Source organism: Crocodylus siamensis, chromosome 8 (genome assembly GCF_052110815.1).
Source record: "Crocodylus siamensis isolate JL-2025a chromosome 8, ASM5211081v1, whole genome shotgun sequence".
Taxonomy (NCBI): Eukaryota; Metazoa; Chordata; order Crocodylia; family Crocodylidae; genus Crocodylus; species Crocodylus siamensis.
Genome location: NC_143402.1, coordinates 3,469,996 through 3,482,935, shown reverse-complemented (window position 1 = coordinate 3,482,935; position 12,940 = coordinate 3,469,996). Strand labels below are relative to the sequence as shown.

Below are 12,940 nucleotides of genomic sequence, written 5' to 3'. Positions count from 1 at the left end.
CTCTGTCCAGACTAGGTTCAAGAGACCACAGACTGCACTAGGGAGTCAGGAAACACTGCTCCTCTCTGCTAAAAGAAATCTCTCTTGTGAAAAATAGGGCATTGTAATTTTCCTAAAACCACCCCGAATGAGGGCTGGGCATGTCTGATGAGAAGAAAGAACAGAAGTGACTGTGGGAATAAATGTTCGGCAGCTGAGATGTGGGGCCCGAGGAAGAATGCGAGAGCTACGTGGAGCCCGATCAGTTTTTGACAAACCAGCAAGGCAGTCCAGCAAGGAAACAGGTAACACAGGCCACAGGCCTGGCCGCATGCCTGAATGTGAGCAGCACAAAGGGAGCCCAGCATATAAACCCCAGTGAGGGGCAATGGGCCAGACAAACTGGTGGCAGTAACCAGCGAGTTATGTCAAAGTGCAGCCTGTGCTTTCCCCTAGCCCCTGCCACTATCGCATTGCCTGTGGCTGGAGCGCGGTCAGCCGACAGACAGCCCACCGGCATGGAGGCACAGGCCCCTGAGCAAGTCTCTTCTCCCCTGCACCGCACCGCTGGGGCTGGGATTCATCTCTGAGCCCTGGGGAATGTCCTCATAGCTTCCCCAAGGAACGAGGAAGCTTGTCCCCTTCTCTTTCTGCCCAGGAACAGGTCCTTTGAGCACAGCCTGGGAAGGACTTGTCAGAGTGAGAAGCAAGGACAGTAGGTGCTGCATCCGGAGGGGCTGCATGCCGCCAGCTGTAGGGTGGGGAAGGGAGCTTGGCAGGAGTGTGCAGCCCATGGTGACTGACCTGGCGCTAGCTGCAATGGAGAGCTGGGCACAAGGCTCGTGTCAAAGACGGGCCTGCAACCCATGCCCAAAACAGCATCCCAGTCTGCACTAGAATACAGCCCCTCTGCCAGGTACATGGCAGCAACAAGAGCCAGGTGCAATCCAACAAAACGGGTTTGAGCCCAGGCCACATCCGGGGCCCACAGCGTCCTGGGATCACAGAACCACAAACATCCCCTGCGGAGGGCAAGGGGGAAAGCCTGAACAAGAAACACTATAGCTGTCTCCTAAGTATTTCCTCTGACTCACCCTTACCCATTTTGTTTGGTCAGCAGCACGGCCAACCCAGGTACTAGCCATCCTGTTTGCACAGCTCCAGAGCTCTTAGTCACAGTGATCCCCGCACGCCCAACGGCTCACTCACCAGGACACACTGCTCCAGGGTGGTCTCAAAGGCTGCTCTCCTCCAGGCCAGGAGCACCTGCAACACCCAAGTCCTGCTCCAACAGGTAACTACCATATTTAATCACATGCCATATACAACTTCCACCTAAATCAGCTCCCCAAAATTGGAGTGCAGCCCTTAAGCAGGGAAGCTGATTTTCTGCCTGCTTTGATCCCTTGTGGCCTTTCTATTCAGGCCCCTGAGGCAGTCAAATGACTCAACGGCTCCTTGTTCTCCACTCCATACGTGTTAACAACCGTGTCCCCTTACAGTCTTGATGTTCCACCAATCAAGCTAACCTCTTTTTTCCAGCAATTTTACTGTCTACTAGCTACTCTTGGTCCTGCTTCTCCTATTTTACAGCACTACAGATTGTTTTTAGCTCTTTTCAAATTTGTAGTCACCCATGGAGACCAGTCTTCAGCTACAGCTAGGGTTATAGCTTTCAGTTTAGCAGGAAAGGGAGGGTGAGTGAGGCTCTATCTATGGAGCCATAACTCTGGACAAACTTTTTTTTCTTCAGCCTCCCTTCCCAAAAAACAAAGTGCACATCGTATTTGAGGGTAGCCAATGTGCAAGACAATACAGTACTCTCTCTACAGACCCAGCAAGCTGAGCTCTATCCGCAGCCTATCTGCACACCTTGCATGACTGCTTCCAGCCTCTCTCCTGCATTTGTTGCTCAAAGCAGGCCAATACATTCTGAACAAACAGTGGTTTTAAACTGCGCAAATATAAACAATCAACTCACCAATGTTTGTGCTTTCATATGACTTTAATTCACAAACAACTGCTTTCCTCCTGAAAAGGTCGATGTTTTCTGTTCATTATTTGGAAAAACAGAAAGATAAGCAACTTTGCATTTGATATTCCTCTTCCCTGTTCTCCCTCACCCACATTTGAGTTGGCGTTGTAACAAAAAAGAACATATTTAGCCATTTACTATAAAATATTGCATTAAAACATTGCCAACACAGAACAGAACAAAGAGGACAGGCAGTGGAGTGAAATACATGGATGCAGGTACATTGGGAGCAGAAGAGAGAACAGCTAAGCAGATATGAGCTGTCTGGGTATAGACAGATACGTGATCCTGAACTAGATTAGCAGGGATGCTATAAAGGAGGTGCCCATGTAACACTGCTGCAACAGGCACATTTGGAATAACAGGGGACACTATAGCCCAGGACTGAGGTGCCAAGGCAGGACCCAAGGCTCAGACAACAGGGGGGACTGTAGGGAGGGCCTGGAAATACCGTTTGATGGCAAGCAGTTTGCACAGGAAAGGGACGAGTGCACTGACATGTGCTAGGAAAACGACGTTAAGAGCCTAGGACTGGAATAGCAATAATTCAAAGCAGTCCAACATCCACAGCAAAGAGCTGACAAGGCAGTCCTCAATGAGGGCGAAATTGCCCCACAACTACTGCTGTCTGAGCCCAGGCACCCTTCATGGACCAGGGCAATCCAGCAGTCAGAGTATATTGCTATTTAGATACAACACTGACATTTTAGCCCAAATACTGTGCTGTCTTTTCACTTTAGCACACTGCATGGTGGTAGCAAAGAAGAAAGAGCCTCATGGCTGCCATTAATAAAACTGACACAATGCATAAAGCTGACAACTTGAATCAATACATTTTTGTATTTTGTAGGCTGCATTCCTGAGTGCTGATGCCAACAGGAAAGCAGAAATGTTCACATATAACCTTAAAAGTGGATAGGACCACAGTATTCTGCAGAACATGCGGACTTGGGTAATCACAGCCATATATGGATCTTCTGACACAACAGCATCGCCCTCCTTGGCTTCTCCTGCAACAGGAAGGCTGGTGGAATTTCTTCTAAAAGGCCCATTAAAAAGCACAAACTCCCCCTGTATAAACACCCGTCTAAGTATTTGGCATGCACTGAAAGCCATGCTTTCAAACGGGCCGGAGCCAGAGAGGTCTCTGCACAGACCTGGATGGGAGCGGCAGAGGTGCACTGCACGGCTTTCCTAGAACACCTGGTTGAAGGGCTCCCCTCCATCAGGCATCTGCCCAGCGTCACGGAGCAGAGGCCTCTGCTCCATTCCTGGACCCCTGCTGATTTCTGAGCATGGGACTTGGCCGTCAGTCAAACCAATCCCCCAAGCTCCTCATTAGCAGACCCTGAGATATTTGTAACTAGGTCTGGGAAGAGCCAGGACACGGCCCTGCCACAGTGCTGGCCAGCAGCATTGGAGCCACAGGAGGCCTTCGCTCTGCCTGCTGTAGCTGCAGGACCTCACTTGGGAGCTCACCCCTCACCAAAGCAGCCTCTCATTTACCATCAGGTCCCTCTGAGGCAGACAGGAATCACCAGACGCTGGAACAATCACTGCAGCGCAGCATTGTGTTGCCCTGTGCCGCAGTCCCAGCCCAAACTCGGACACTGCAGTGGAGAAGCTGGGGAGGCCAATGCACGTGGCCTGGGCATCAGAACAGACCTACTGCTGCCACAGACTCGGACAAGTCACCTAGGGCTCGTCTCCCTGAGGGGACCTCGCCGGAGCGGCTTCAGGGCAACGTTTCCAGGCTCAGCGCATGTCAATAGCAATAGGTGGGCAGAACACGTTGAAGAGCTCCCCTCCTCCAGAGTGCCAGAGCCATGTCTTCAAGCCCTGTGCCTCAGTTTACCCGTCTGTTCGTACCTACCTGATCAGCCCAGAGGCTGAATTACCACCTTTGGAAAGGGCTTGCGAAAGCTGCCGAGACAAGGTCCTGTATCAGCCTCGTCTGCTGCAGAGTGACCGCCAGGCCACTCAGCAGGGAAATGAGGCGTTTGTGGCTCTACCCAAACACGCGGCTGTTTTTATCCATTGTTGCTATATCAGCGCTGGATACACAAAGGAGACAAATACTCGCCACATCTCTGCGGTCTCTCACTAGCCTGACAGATTTTATTGCAGCTCTCGGGGAGAACTCATTCTCTTCATTTTTCTCCTATTGTCTCATATTCCAATTATTTTCTAGCCACAGACTCACGGAGCTACAAATGTTATGTTTTACAAACCCAGCCAGAGTGAAGTAGTAACCTGGGGGTGGGGAGCGGCTCCACACCCAGCTGTGCATCTGGTGGGCAGGGGGAGAGTGGCAAGATGCTCTCATGACATCAGCAGGTGCATCCTCCCTGAGCCCAGCAGCATATCTAGGTTGGGAGTAAATAGGACCCCGGGGAGCTTGCAACATAGGGCTGCAGCCACCAGACTCTCTCCATCTCTGCTGCTGCCAATGCAACGGCTACAGCAACAGCAGGTAAGACTCCCCTCACAACACCAGTTGGCATACACCCCCACACTGGGCACTGAACAAGCTTGCTAGGCCCGTCTATCCTTAAGCATCTGAAAAGACCACACCTGTCTCCAGCTGCAGCATCAGACACAAGGCATCAGGGTGATTCCTCCAACACATTCCTGCCCTCCGACAAACGCTGCTTGCATGCTGTGCTACCCAGAAGCACAGAGAGATAGAGGAAAAGCCCCTTTCAACGCTGCCAACAGCCCCTCCACCCACAAAATGCCCAGAGAGCAGCATCCAGTGACAGAAATCCTACAATCCTTTTCACTCGCATGCAGTGCGTCTCATGGACCACGGCAGGTTGATTTTTCTGCCGTGTTATAGGATCCGAGACGGCTACCTTTGGCCTTGCCCACAGCACAGAGCTGCTGCCTATTGCTAAGCCAGGAGAGCCCCTTAGCACATGCTCACTGACGAGTGTTTTCTTCCAGCAGAGTTTTTATATCTCACCTCCCCACAAGCCACATTAGCTTACCTGGCAGAAGCTTCTTCTGTCTGTATATCTGTGTCTGGACTAGGGTATGATCTTTTCACATGCAAGCCAGTGTTGCTAGGACTTCAAGACTTTAGAGTGCAGACCAGCCTTTTGATGATTAAGACTAAGGGTTTAAACACACCCTTACCATGTGCAAGCCTACCCTTCTCACTCAGGCAGTTCGCTTAGGGTGCCCCAGGTGACACTGCTAATTACTAATGACCAGTGCTACCAGGTCTCTGAGATGTTATCCAAAGCACTCTTACAGAGGAGAAAGGAGGTTCAAAGGAAGGAAGGAGCTTAATGCCACAGAGCAATTTCCTAATTGTTTGGTTGTTTCAAGATTGCACCCTGGAAAAGGGTCAGAGTGAGGCAGCTCAGTGAAGGGGATCTGCAGGAAAACCTGGAGAAAAATGCAGGGGGAGGGGGTCCTTGGAGAAAAATGGTACTTGCACAAACTTCTGGTTCAGTGTGAGTTTTTCAACATCCATGACTTGGTCAGCTGCTCCAGAGGGAGCATAATTTGCCTCCCACCAAGTGTTAATGAACATCCCACCAAGGCAACTGAAATCAGTTATACTCTTAGCTTGTCACTGCCCTTCAGGTTTCTAAAAATATCTGTTGGCTAAAAGAAAAAGCACTGATTAATGAAGCAGCAGAACGGGCGAGGAGGCCGCATGAGAGGTAAGGCGAGGAAGTCCAAATAGGAATGAGGTGGGATGAAATACTGCTGGTGCTGATCCAAGTTCAGTCAAACCCTCAGAGACAGGTAGATAGAGGCAACACAATCAGAAATAACCAGAGCCAGGCTGCGATGCTGCACCTGCCTCCTTTCCCCAGTGTAATCAATGCAATGCCAGACCCCTAAAAAGCAGGGAGAGTGGGCATGGAAATGCATGTCGGATTTTGATGGAGGGGTTTCTAAGTTGAAAGGTAAAAAAAATCAGAAAGGCATTGCCAGGAGGAACAGCTGACTGAAATAAGGCTAAGGTCTGTCTGCACAGAGAATACAGCATAGCCAAAGCTGCTCCCATAATGACTGCACTACGGAGGGGACAGAGGTTGCTGGGAAATGGCTTCAGCCCAGGGCAGCATCACTTTTGCCTCCCTGATTTCAGAGGGCAGCTCTCTCGCTTCACCGCTTGCCTCCCAGCAGAGCAGGGCACATGAAGTGAAATGTCCCAGGCATAAAAGGAGTGAGAGCTCACAACGCCAGGCCTCTTTTGTAAGAGCACCATCTAGAGCAAGCAGCAGGGATGGTAATAGCATGGGCTGGCCATGCAGGGCAGGCTCGTTATGCAGCATAATGATCTTTGGCCCATTCACAGACCTTCAGCTAGTACAGGGTTTAGGTTCTGGCAGGCCCCACAGGAAGATCATTTAGACAGCGGCAGAGAGCACTGCGCGAGGCTGGGAATGCCCCAATTGTGCCCCATCTTTCAGGGCAGCAGGGAAGCAAGAACTGCACTGTAAGAACCATTAATGTGTTCAAGGATTAAAATGCAATACTAAGTGGCCTGAGGAACCTTGAGACTGTCTGTGCACATGCAACTTTGCACACATTTAATTACACCAGTTTAGTTAAACTGATGACCTACTGAGGTCCCTTCCAACCCTAACATCTATGAATCTATGATGCAAACTTCTCCAATTCTGGGAGGAATGAAGTACCCGTTTAACTTAACTCTGTTCCTAACCAGCTGCCACTCAAGTGAAAGCAGCCCGATTCAAAATGAAGTACGTTGGTGCAGAAGGTTGTGCGCACACGCTTCCCTAAAGTGGTTTAAAACTACATCTGAAGATACACTAGTGCAACTCAGCCTGTAGAGCAACTGCCAGGGGAAGGCAGATGCCAAGGTGTGTTTTGGGGGTGAGAGGGGAAAAAACCTATCAACATGCAGGAATGTATTCCCTCCTGGTCCTGCAGTTCTCCTCCCCCCCAAATGAAATCTGCAATGAATAAGAATTTGCCTGTTATAAGGTAGGCCTGATTTGTGGACCCAGCCCAGGGCAGCTAGTACAAAGTGCTACCACACAGTCGTTCCCTATGTGGACATCCTTGTGCCGGATTTCAAGTGCCTTTGGGTAGCTCAGGTTCATCTACTTTCAAGGTGAATCAGGCTAAAGTGTACATAGACAACCCCTGCCTGAGACGGAGGCACCCACAGGGACAGAATGGCTACTGTGCATTAAGGTCACCCCTTACCTTATCTCCCAGAAACTTCTCCATGTTGGTAAGTCCTTGCACATTTGCAGGGTCACTTTGCGTTACTGCATCATCCAAGCAGGACAGATAGGCTGGAGGAACTGAGGGCAAGCAAGACCTCAAAATATCCAATAAATCTGACTCAGAACAGAAGACTTTTATTTTTTTTATTTTTTAATATTTCATGACTTTCTCCAGAGCCCAGAGAGTAGGGGAACAGCACTGTATGAACATGTGTTCTGCATAAAGATGCAGCTGGTAAAATCCAACGTTAGCCCTACAAGGCTTGGACAAGTTTTTTTTTAAACCAAGTTTATATTACATTGTTAACATGAACTTCTGTGGAGTCGGAACGTCTGGGGAAGGGATGGATGGTGTTGGGCTCTTTTGAGGAGCTGTGAGAAGAAACTACTGCTAAAGTGCTCGTTCTACTGCAAAGCCGATTCCGTGTTTGCACTGGCTTTTATACACAAATAGCTGTTGTGAATAAAAGTTCAGCACAGTCCAGCTGTTTAGGGTGCATGTCAGGGTGTTACTGCACAGACCATTCAAGCATTCACGGTGCAGCAACTTACCTCCTCTTACCCACCACCGTAGGAATTCTTCTTAGAGTAAGGACAAGAAAAGAAATAATACACCAATCTCTCCAGCAAGAGGAGGGGATCTGAAGAAAACAGCACTTGCTTCTCCTGAGAAACTCATAACGATCCTGGTTTTCATTACAGAAGCACAAATTAATTATGTTAACCCATCATTACCCCATCAGTAACAATGTTACTTTTTATCAAAGGGCCATGACAAAATTTATTGGAGCCACATGGAAATGTTTTTGTTATTATTCCACTCTATAATCATTATAGCCCACACAGCTTGCCTGTGCCCATTACACAGCATCTTAAGCAACCAACCAACCCCTCATCAATACTGGTAAATGCTGTGTGCACCACCAGGATGCTGCGTTAGCTGTCAAGTACCCTCCTCCTTCCCCATGTCTTGCTCTTTGAATAACAGCTCTCTTTCAACCACGTTTCAGCTTCTAAATAACTTGAACAATTTTATGTGGAGTAAATTATACAATTTGTGTTTGCATTTGTGATGATTTGTGCAAATCAGGTAGAGCAGCTGTGTGTGACAGTCACTGTTCAACTGAATATGTTTCTTTAATAAAACAACACTGCCTTGAGGATTTTTGGGTCAATTTTTCATGTGGATTTCAGTGGTGCAGACGTCTGGAGCAAAGCTGACTCTTGGCAAGCAGTTCTTGTCTGTGGTTTGAGACTGGACTAGCTTGTCTGTAGTCAGTTTTGCATGTGGGTGAATGCAGCACCTCAGACAAAAATCAGCAAGGTCCAGAAAATGTAAAACAGAGGCCTCCTTGCTGAGTGCAGGTCACAAGGTGCAAACAGGTCAGACAGGATGAACATGACATTGCCATTGCCTCCTTGCTGTCTGACCACTGTACAAATCTCCCACTTGCAAAAGGGAATGTGGGCTGACTAGGCTAAATGGTTTTATGCACAAACAACCAAAGCACACTCATGATCTGCTATCTGGATGTATTAGACAGACTTTTACAGACAAGTGTACTCAGACAAAAAGAGAACAGCTCCATTGCTTCTTCTGCACAAAAGAACGACTGCTTTAGCATCTCTACGTGAAGAGAGAGTGTGTAACACCAGGTCAGGGGGGTCAATCATAAACATCTGCAACAGAAAATACTTTATACAACATACTTAGAGGGAACCAATGAAGTGCTTTTTCTAAGACACTGGCATGAAGGGAAAAACTATGGCCGTACAGTTAAAATGGAAGTTCAGGAGTCTGAACTCCTAGATTTAAACCCAAGCCTGCCACTGCTTTGCATCATCCCTGGTGCCTTTGCTTTCCAGTCTGTAAGTACTGAGAGCTGTAACAGCTGCTTACCATGTCCCCAGTACCATCGCATTATGTCCTCATGCTCCCTGCATCTGCCCACTGTATTCCTTCATCACCTCCTCTTTTATACGAAGATTGCCGAGTCTCCAGGGAAGAGATGGTCCTTTTGCTCTGGCTTTGTACAGCTCCTGTGACAACAGGGTTCAGGGCTGTGACTGAGGCTCCTAAATAATGCTACTATACTATTACTAAGAACCAAGTACCCACCATCTCCAAACCTGCTGAACTTCCAAAGTCCAAAATGACAAGGGTGCTGCTCTGGTTGAGTTCAGGGTGTTAATGCCTTTTAACAGTTCAATCTACTGTTTCAAGCAAACAGTGTGGAGTGTGGGAAGCCACACTCCGTACGTCATTGACTTGACTCAGTGGTGCCTGCTTATTTTTTTATCACAGCGCTGCAACAAAATTTTTTAAGATAGCAAATATGCCATACCTTAAATTTCTTACAGATTTATTTTCTTGTGAATTAAAGAAACAGTACAGACTTATTCAAGGAAAAAAAAAACATTTATAGGCCCATAATCCTTCTTTCACAGTACAATATAACAGTAAAAGATTTAGTCAGTGTAAACAAAAGGTGCAAAAATGATCACCAGCTATCACAAATCAGCTGCACAAACACCACAACTATTGAGGTTAATGCCATTACCGGACAATTCAACAATACTAGTATAAACCATAACTTGACCTACAGTGCTTTTTCATGTGCAAAAACCCCATACAAATTCAATTTACAGATGAGAAGACTCCAAAGAGGTGACTTCTTCACCTCTTTATTTGAGCTGCAGAATTATGCATGAGGCTGTCTTACGTACTTGGCAAAGGGTCTCAGGGCCAGACTTTGAGAGGGGCTGAGCACTCAGAGTTTCACCTGAAGATGCTCAACATCTCAAGATCCAGCTGCATGCATTCTCAACAGCAGCCAAAGAAAGAAAACCATCAGTTTCCTACCAATTTGGGTTGTTTCTGTTGAATCCCTTCTAGATTTCAGGATTAGGTTTATTCACCCACTGGTCCAGCTTTCATTTAAAAAAAAAATCCCCTCATATAATGTTTCACACACAGTGTAATGCCTGGAGCCTCCAAACTGTTCATATCTCTTCATGTATTTTGAGACCTCATGATGCTGACCAAAATTGTTAAGGAATAAGGTAACATGTTGGCAAACACCAACAGTAGATAAAGCATTAAGTTTGGAGAGAGAAATAAAGGGGCACTTGCACACCAGTCAATTAGAAAAGTTAATTGTGGCATAGGGGCAGTGGCCAATGCTATCGAGTGAGAGATGAACTGATGATGGCTGGACCCGATGATCTGCAAGATCCCTTCCAGCCCCTGACAATCTGTGAATGAAGGCATGGTTCTCAGTCTTAGTTTCTCACTCACATTAGGCTTTAAAGACATACGCCAACACTAGGGGCTCTGCTGACAGAGCTATACCAGTGCAGCTGCAGCAGCAGAGGCTCCGAAGTGTAGGCAAAGCCCTAGACAAGGCCAAGGAGAGTTTTGCCATTGATTTCCAGCAAGCGAATAGCTCAGCTCTAGCCCTCGGAGCCCTTTAGCCCCCTGCACTGAGTCTCAAAGAGGAACTCGAGCAGTGGGGTTGTGGATGGGATTTGGAGGCACAAGGATTTTCCATGAAGAAGGTCAACAGACAAAGCTGGAGAACTAGACTGCTCTGACAGTGGGTTCTCCAGGGGAAGAGAGCAGGAGGCAACCAAATTCCTCTGATTATTTAGGAACAGAGAAATATCAGCCGGTGGGTGCACCTACATCAAATGCCGATCAGAACAGCAGCGCTGTTCTTCACAGCCTGTGATCTCTTCATGGGTTTTGTAAATTGAATTCATAGCGAGATTAGACAGGAAAAAACAAGAGGTAGTTATTTATCATACCTCTTTAAAAAGGCAAAATAAAACAAAAAGATGTAGAAGTAACGCAGTAAACCAAAACAACAACATTATCAACTTTTTTTTTTCCTTTTTCTTTTTTAAACATGAAGTTAAGGTAGAGACGTCATATAAAATGCACACGTCATGGAATTCCTGCACAGCAGGAAACAAACAGGCTAGCACTAAACAAATGGCTACGTTAACAGCTAAAACTGCCATTTCCTGGGTGCAATGAAGATTCTGTTTTCCCTAACTATAAACAGCATGTACATTGGTACAGAGGAGTCCTATGGAGAAAAAATGATACATTTTGTTTGGAAAGGAACAAAGAAAAAAGCGTTTCCTTGGGGACATTTAAACCAGAAAAAAAAATTAGTTCCACTTCAGTAAATTTAAGGCAATGTTACTTAGACCTGAGAAAATGAAAAAAGTTTAAATCTATTTCCTGAACTAGAAACATACACTCAGCCAAAGATAAATATTTCCCCGCATCACCTTCCGCTCTTGGTTAGTGTTACAGTAGTTGTGGGGAAACAGCCAAAAGGGTGGAAAAAACTGCTGTGGCATCTCAAGTCCTGACCCTGAGAGGGGCAGAGTCCTCTCAAATACAAGTCAATGGGAGTCACGAACACTCAGTGCCTCCAAGGAGCAGGTCTTGTATCCTCTTAGGTGCGTTCCCGTTCTGACAGACTGCAAGCTAACTTTGCAACAGGCCTGGAGTGCATTTGTGACTGTGGAAGGGAAGCTGGATAATGTAAAAGGTAAATTAAATTATGCGCAATAAATTATTTGCCACAACCTTTTCTTAAGGAAAAAAAGACAAAGTTTGCAGCTTCTTAAATGTTCACTGCACCTTTAGCCATTTCCATTATAGAATTTCTAATACACTAATGTGAAATAGCAAATTGTTCTGTGCTCTTCCTTGAAAAAAAAATGTAAAAAACATGTCAGCTCACAAACATTTGTTATTAAACAGAAAGAGACGAGTGATCAGGGAGATTATTGACACGCTGCATGCTAAGAAGTTATCAAACAAAGTGCAATGATTTTAACTATACAGGAGGACGGACAACTCCCTTTCAGTACCACTTAATTTTTGAAGTACCTTTTAAGAAATCTGCAGGTAGGTTTCAATCTACAAACCTTTATGCTTATGGGGATAGATCTGCCTCCAGGGGATAGCGTGGAACCGTGGGCCTTGTACACCTATTCAGCAATCTCAGTGACTAAGAAGTAAAGAGCTTCAATCGCACAAGACATGGTCAATGCCCAGAATTTAAAATTCAAATACATTTAGAATTGGTTTACTATTTCTAGAAAAAGCTGCTTAAGTTACAACTGAAATGCAAACTCACCGACTACAAGCCTATGCAATGAGTCTGATGCAGTGCATATGCGAATGCCTCCCAAACGCTACTGCAAACACAAAACTTCTCTGGAAGAGTGAAACTGAACTCCAACTTGTGGGCGGGTTGCTGCGTTGCACGGCTTTTCAGTCTGAGATGGACTGCATGTGGCTTCTGCCAATGCCAATCATTACCTCTCTCAAAAGTGGCGTGGACAGAGTGGGTGAGTCACTTCAGAACAAAATGCCTCCTTTCCCCTTCCAGTGCAACATGCGGCTGGCTAGTAGACTATTAGGCCAGTTTTTGAGGAGACATTTTGCCAATAATATAATGTGATTATTTCAATATCATAGAGACTGTAACCATTATTGGGTGAAAAGTAAAGAATTCCCATCTTTAGCTGACTTCTCCTTTCTACTCTGGGCAGGCAGAGCAACAGAAAGAAAACGTTTCATTTGGCATTTTGGGTAGCGTTCAGCGGAAATCTGAATGCTAATAGGACTCAAGTTAGCCACTTTGCTTAACCCAGACCTGAAGTCCTCCTCAAAACCTATTCC

At 46.6% G+C, this 12,940-nt stretch overlaps 1 protein-coding gene across 2 annotated transcripts in view; it reads right to left on the bottom strand.

Annotated features, from left to right (window-relative positions):
* Positions 1-8,767: 8,767 nt before the first annotated feature.
* Positions 8,768-12,940, bottom strand: part of SLC9A6 (solute carrier family 9 member A6) — a 39,437-nt gene continuing 35,264 nt past the window's right edge. Inside the window, exons 17-18 of one of the 2 annotated variants that reach the window (XR_016443881.1) lie at positions 9,134-9,273; positions 8,768-8,913 (exon numbers count right to left, since the gene is read on the bottom strand). Coding sequence is in view for 1 of the 2 variants with exons in the window: in XM_090060469.1 (XP_089916595.1) it covers positions 9,210-9,273 (64 nt within the window). In the remaining variant the exon portion in view is untranslated. Of the gene's footprint in view, positions 9,274-12,940 lie in introns of both variants that reach the window. The other variant, XM_090060469.1, reaches the window with a different exon arrangement.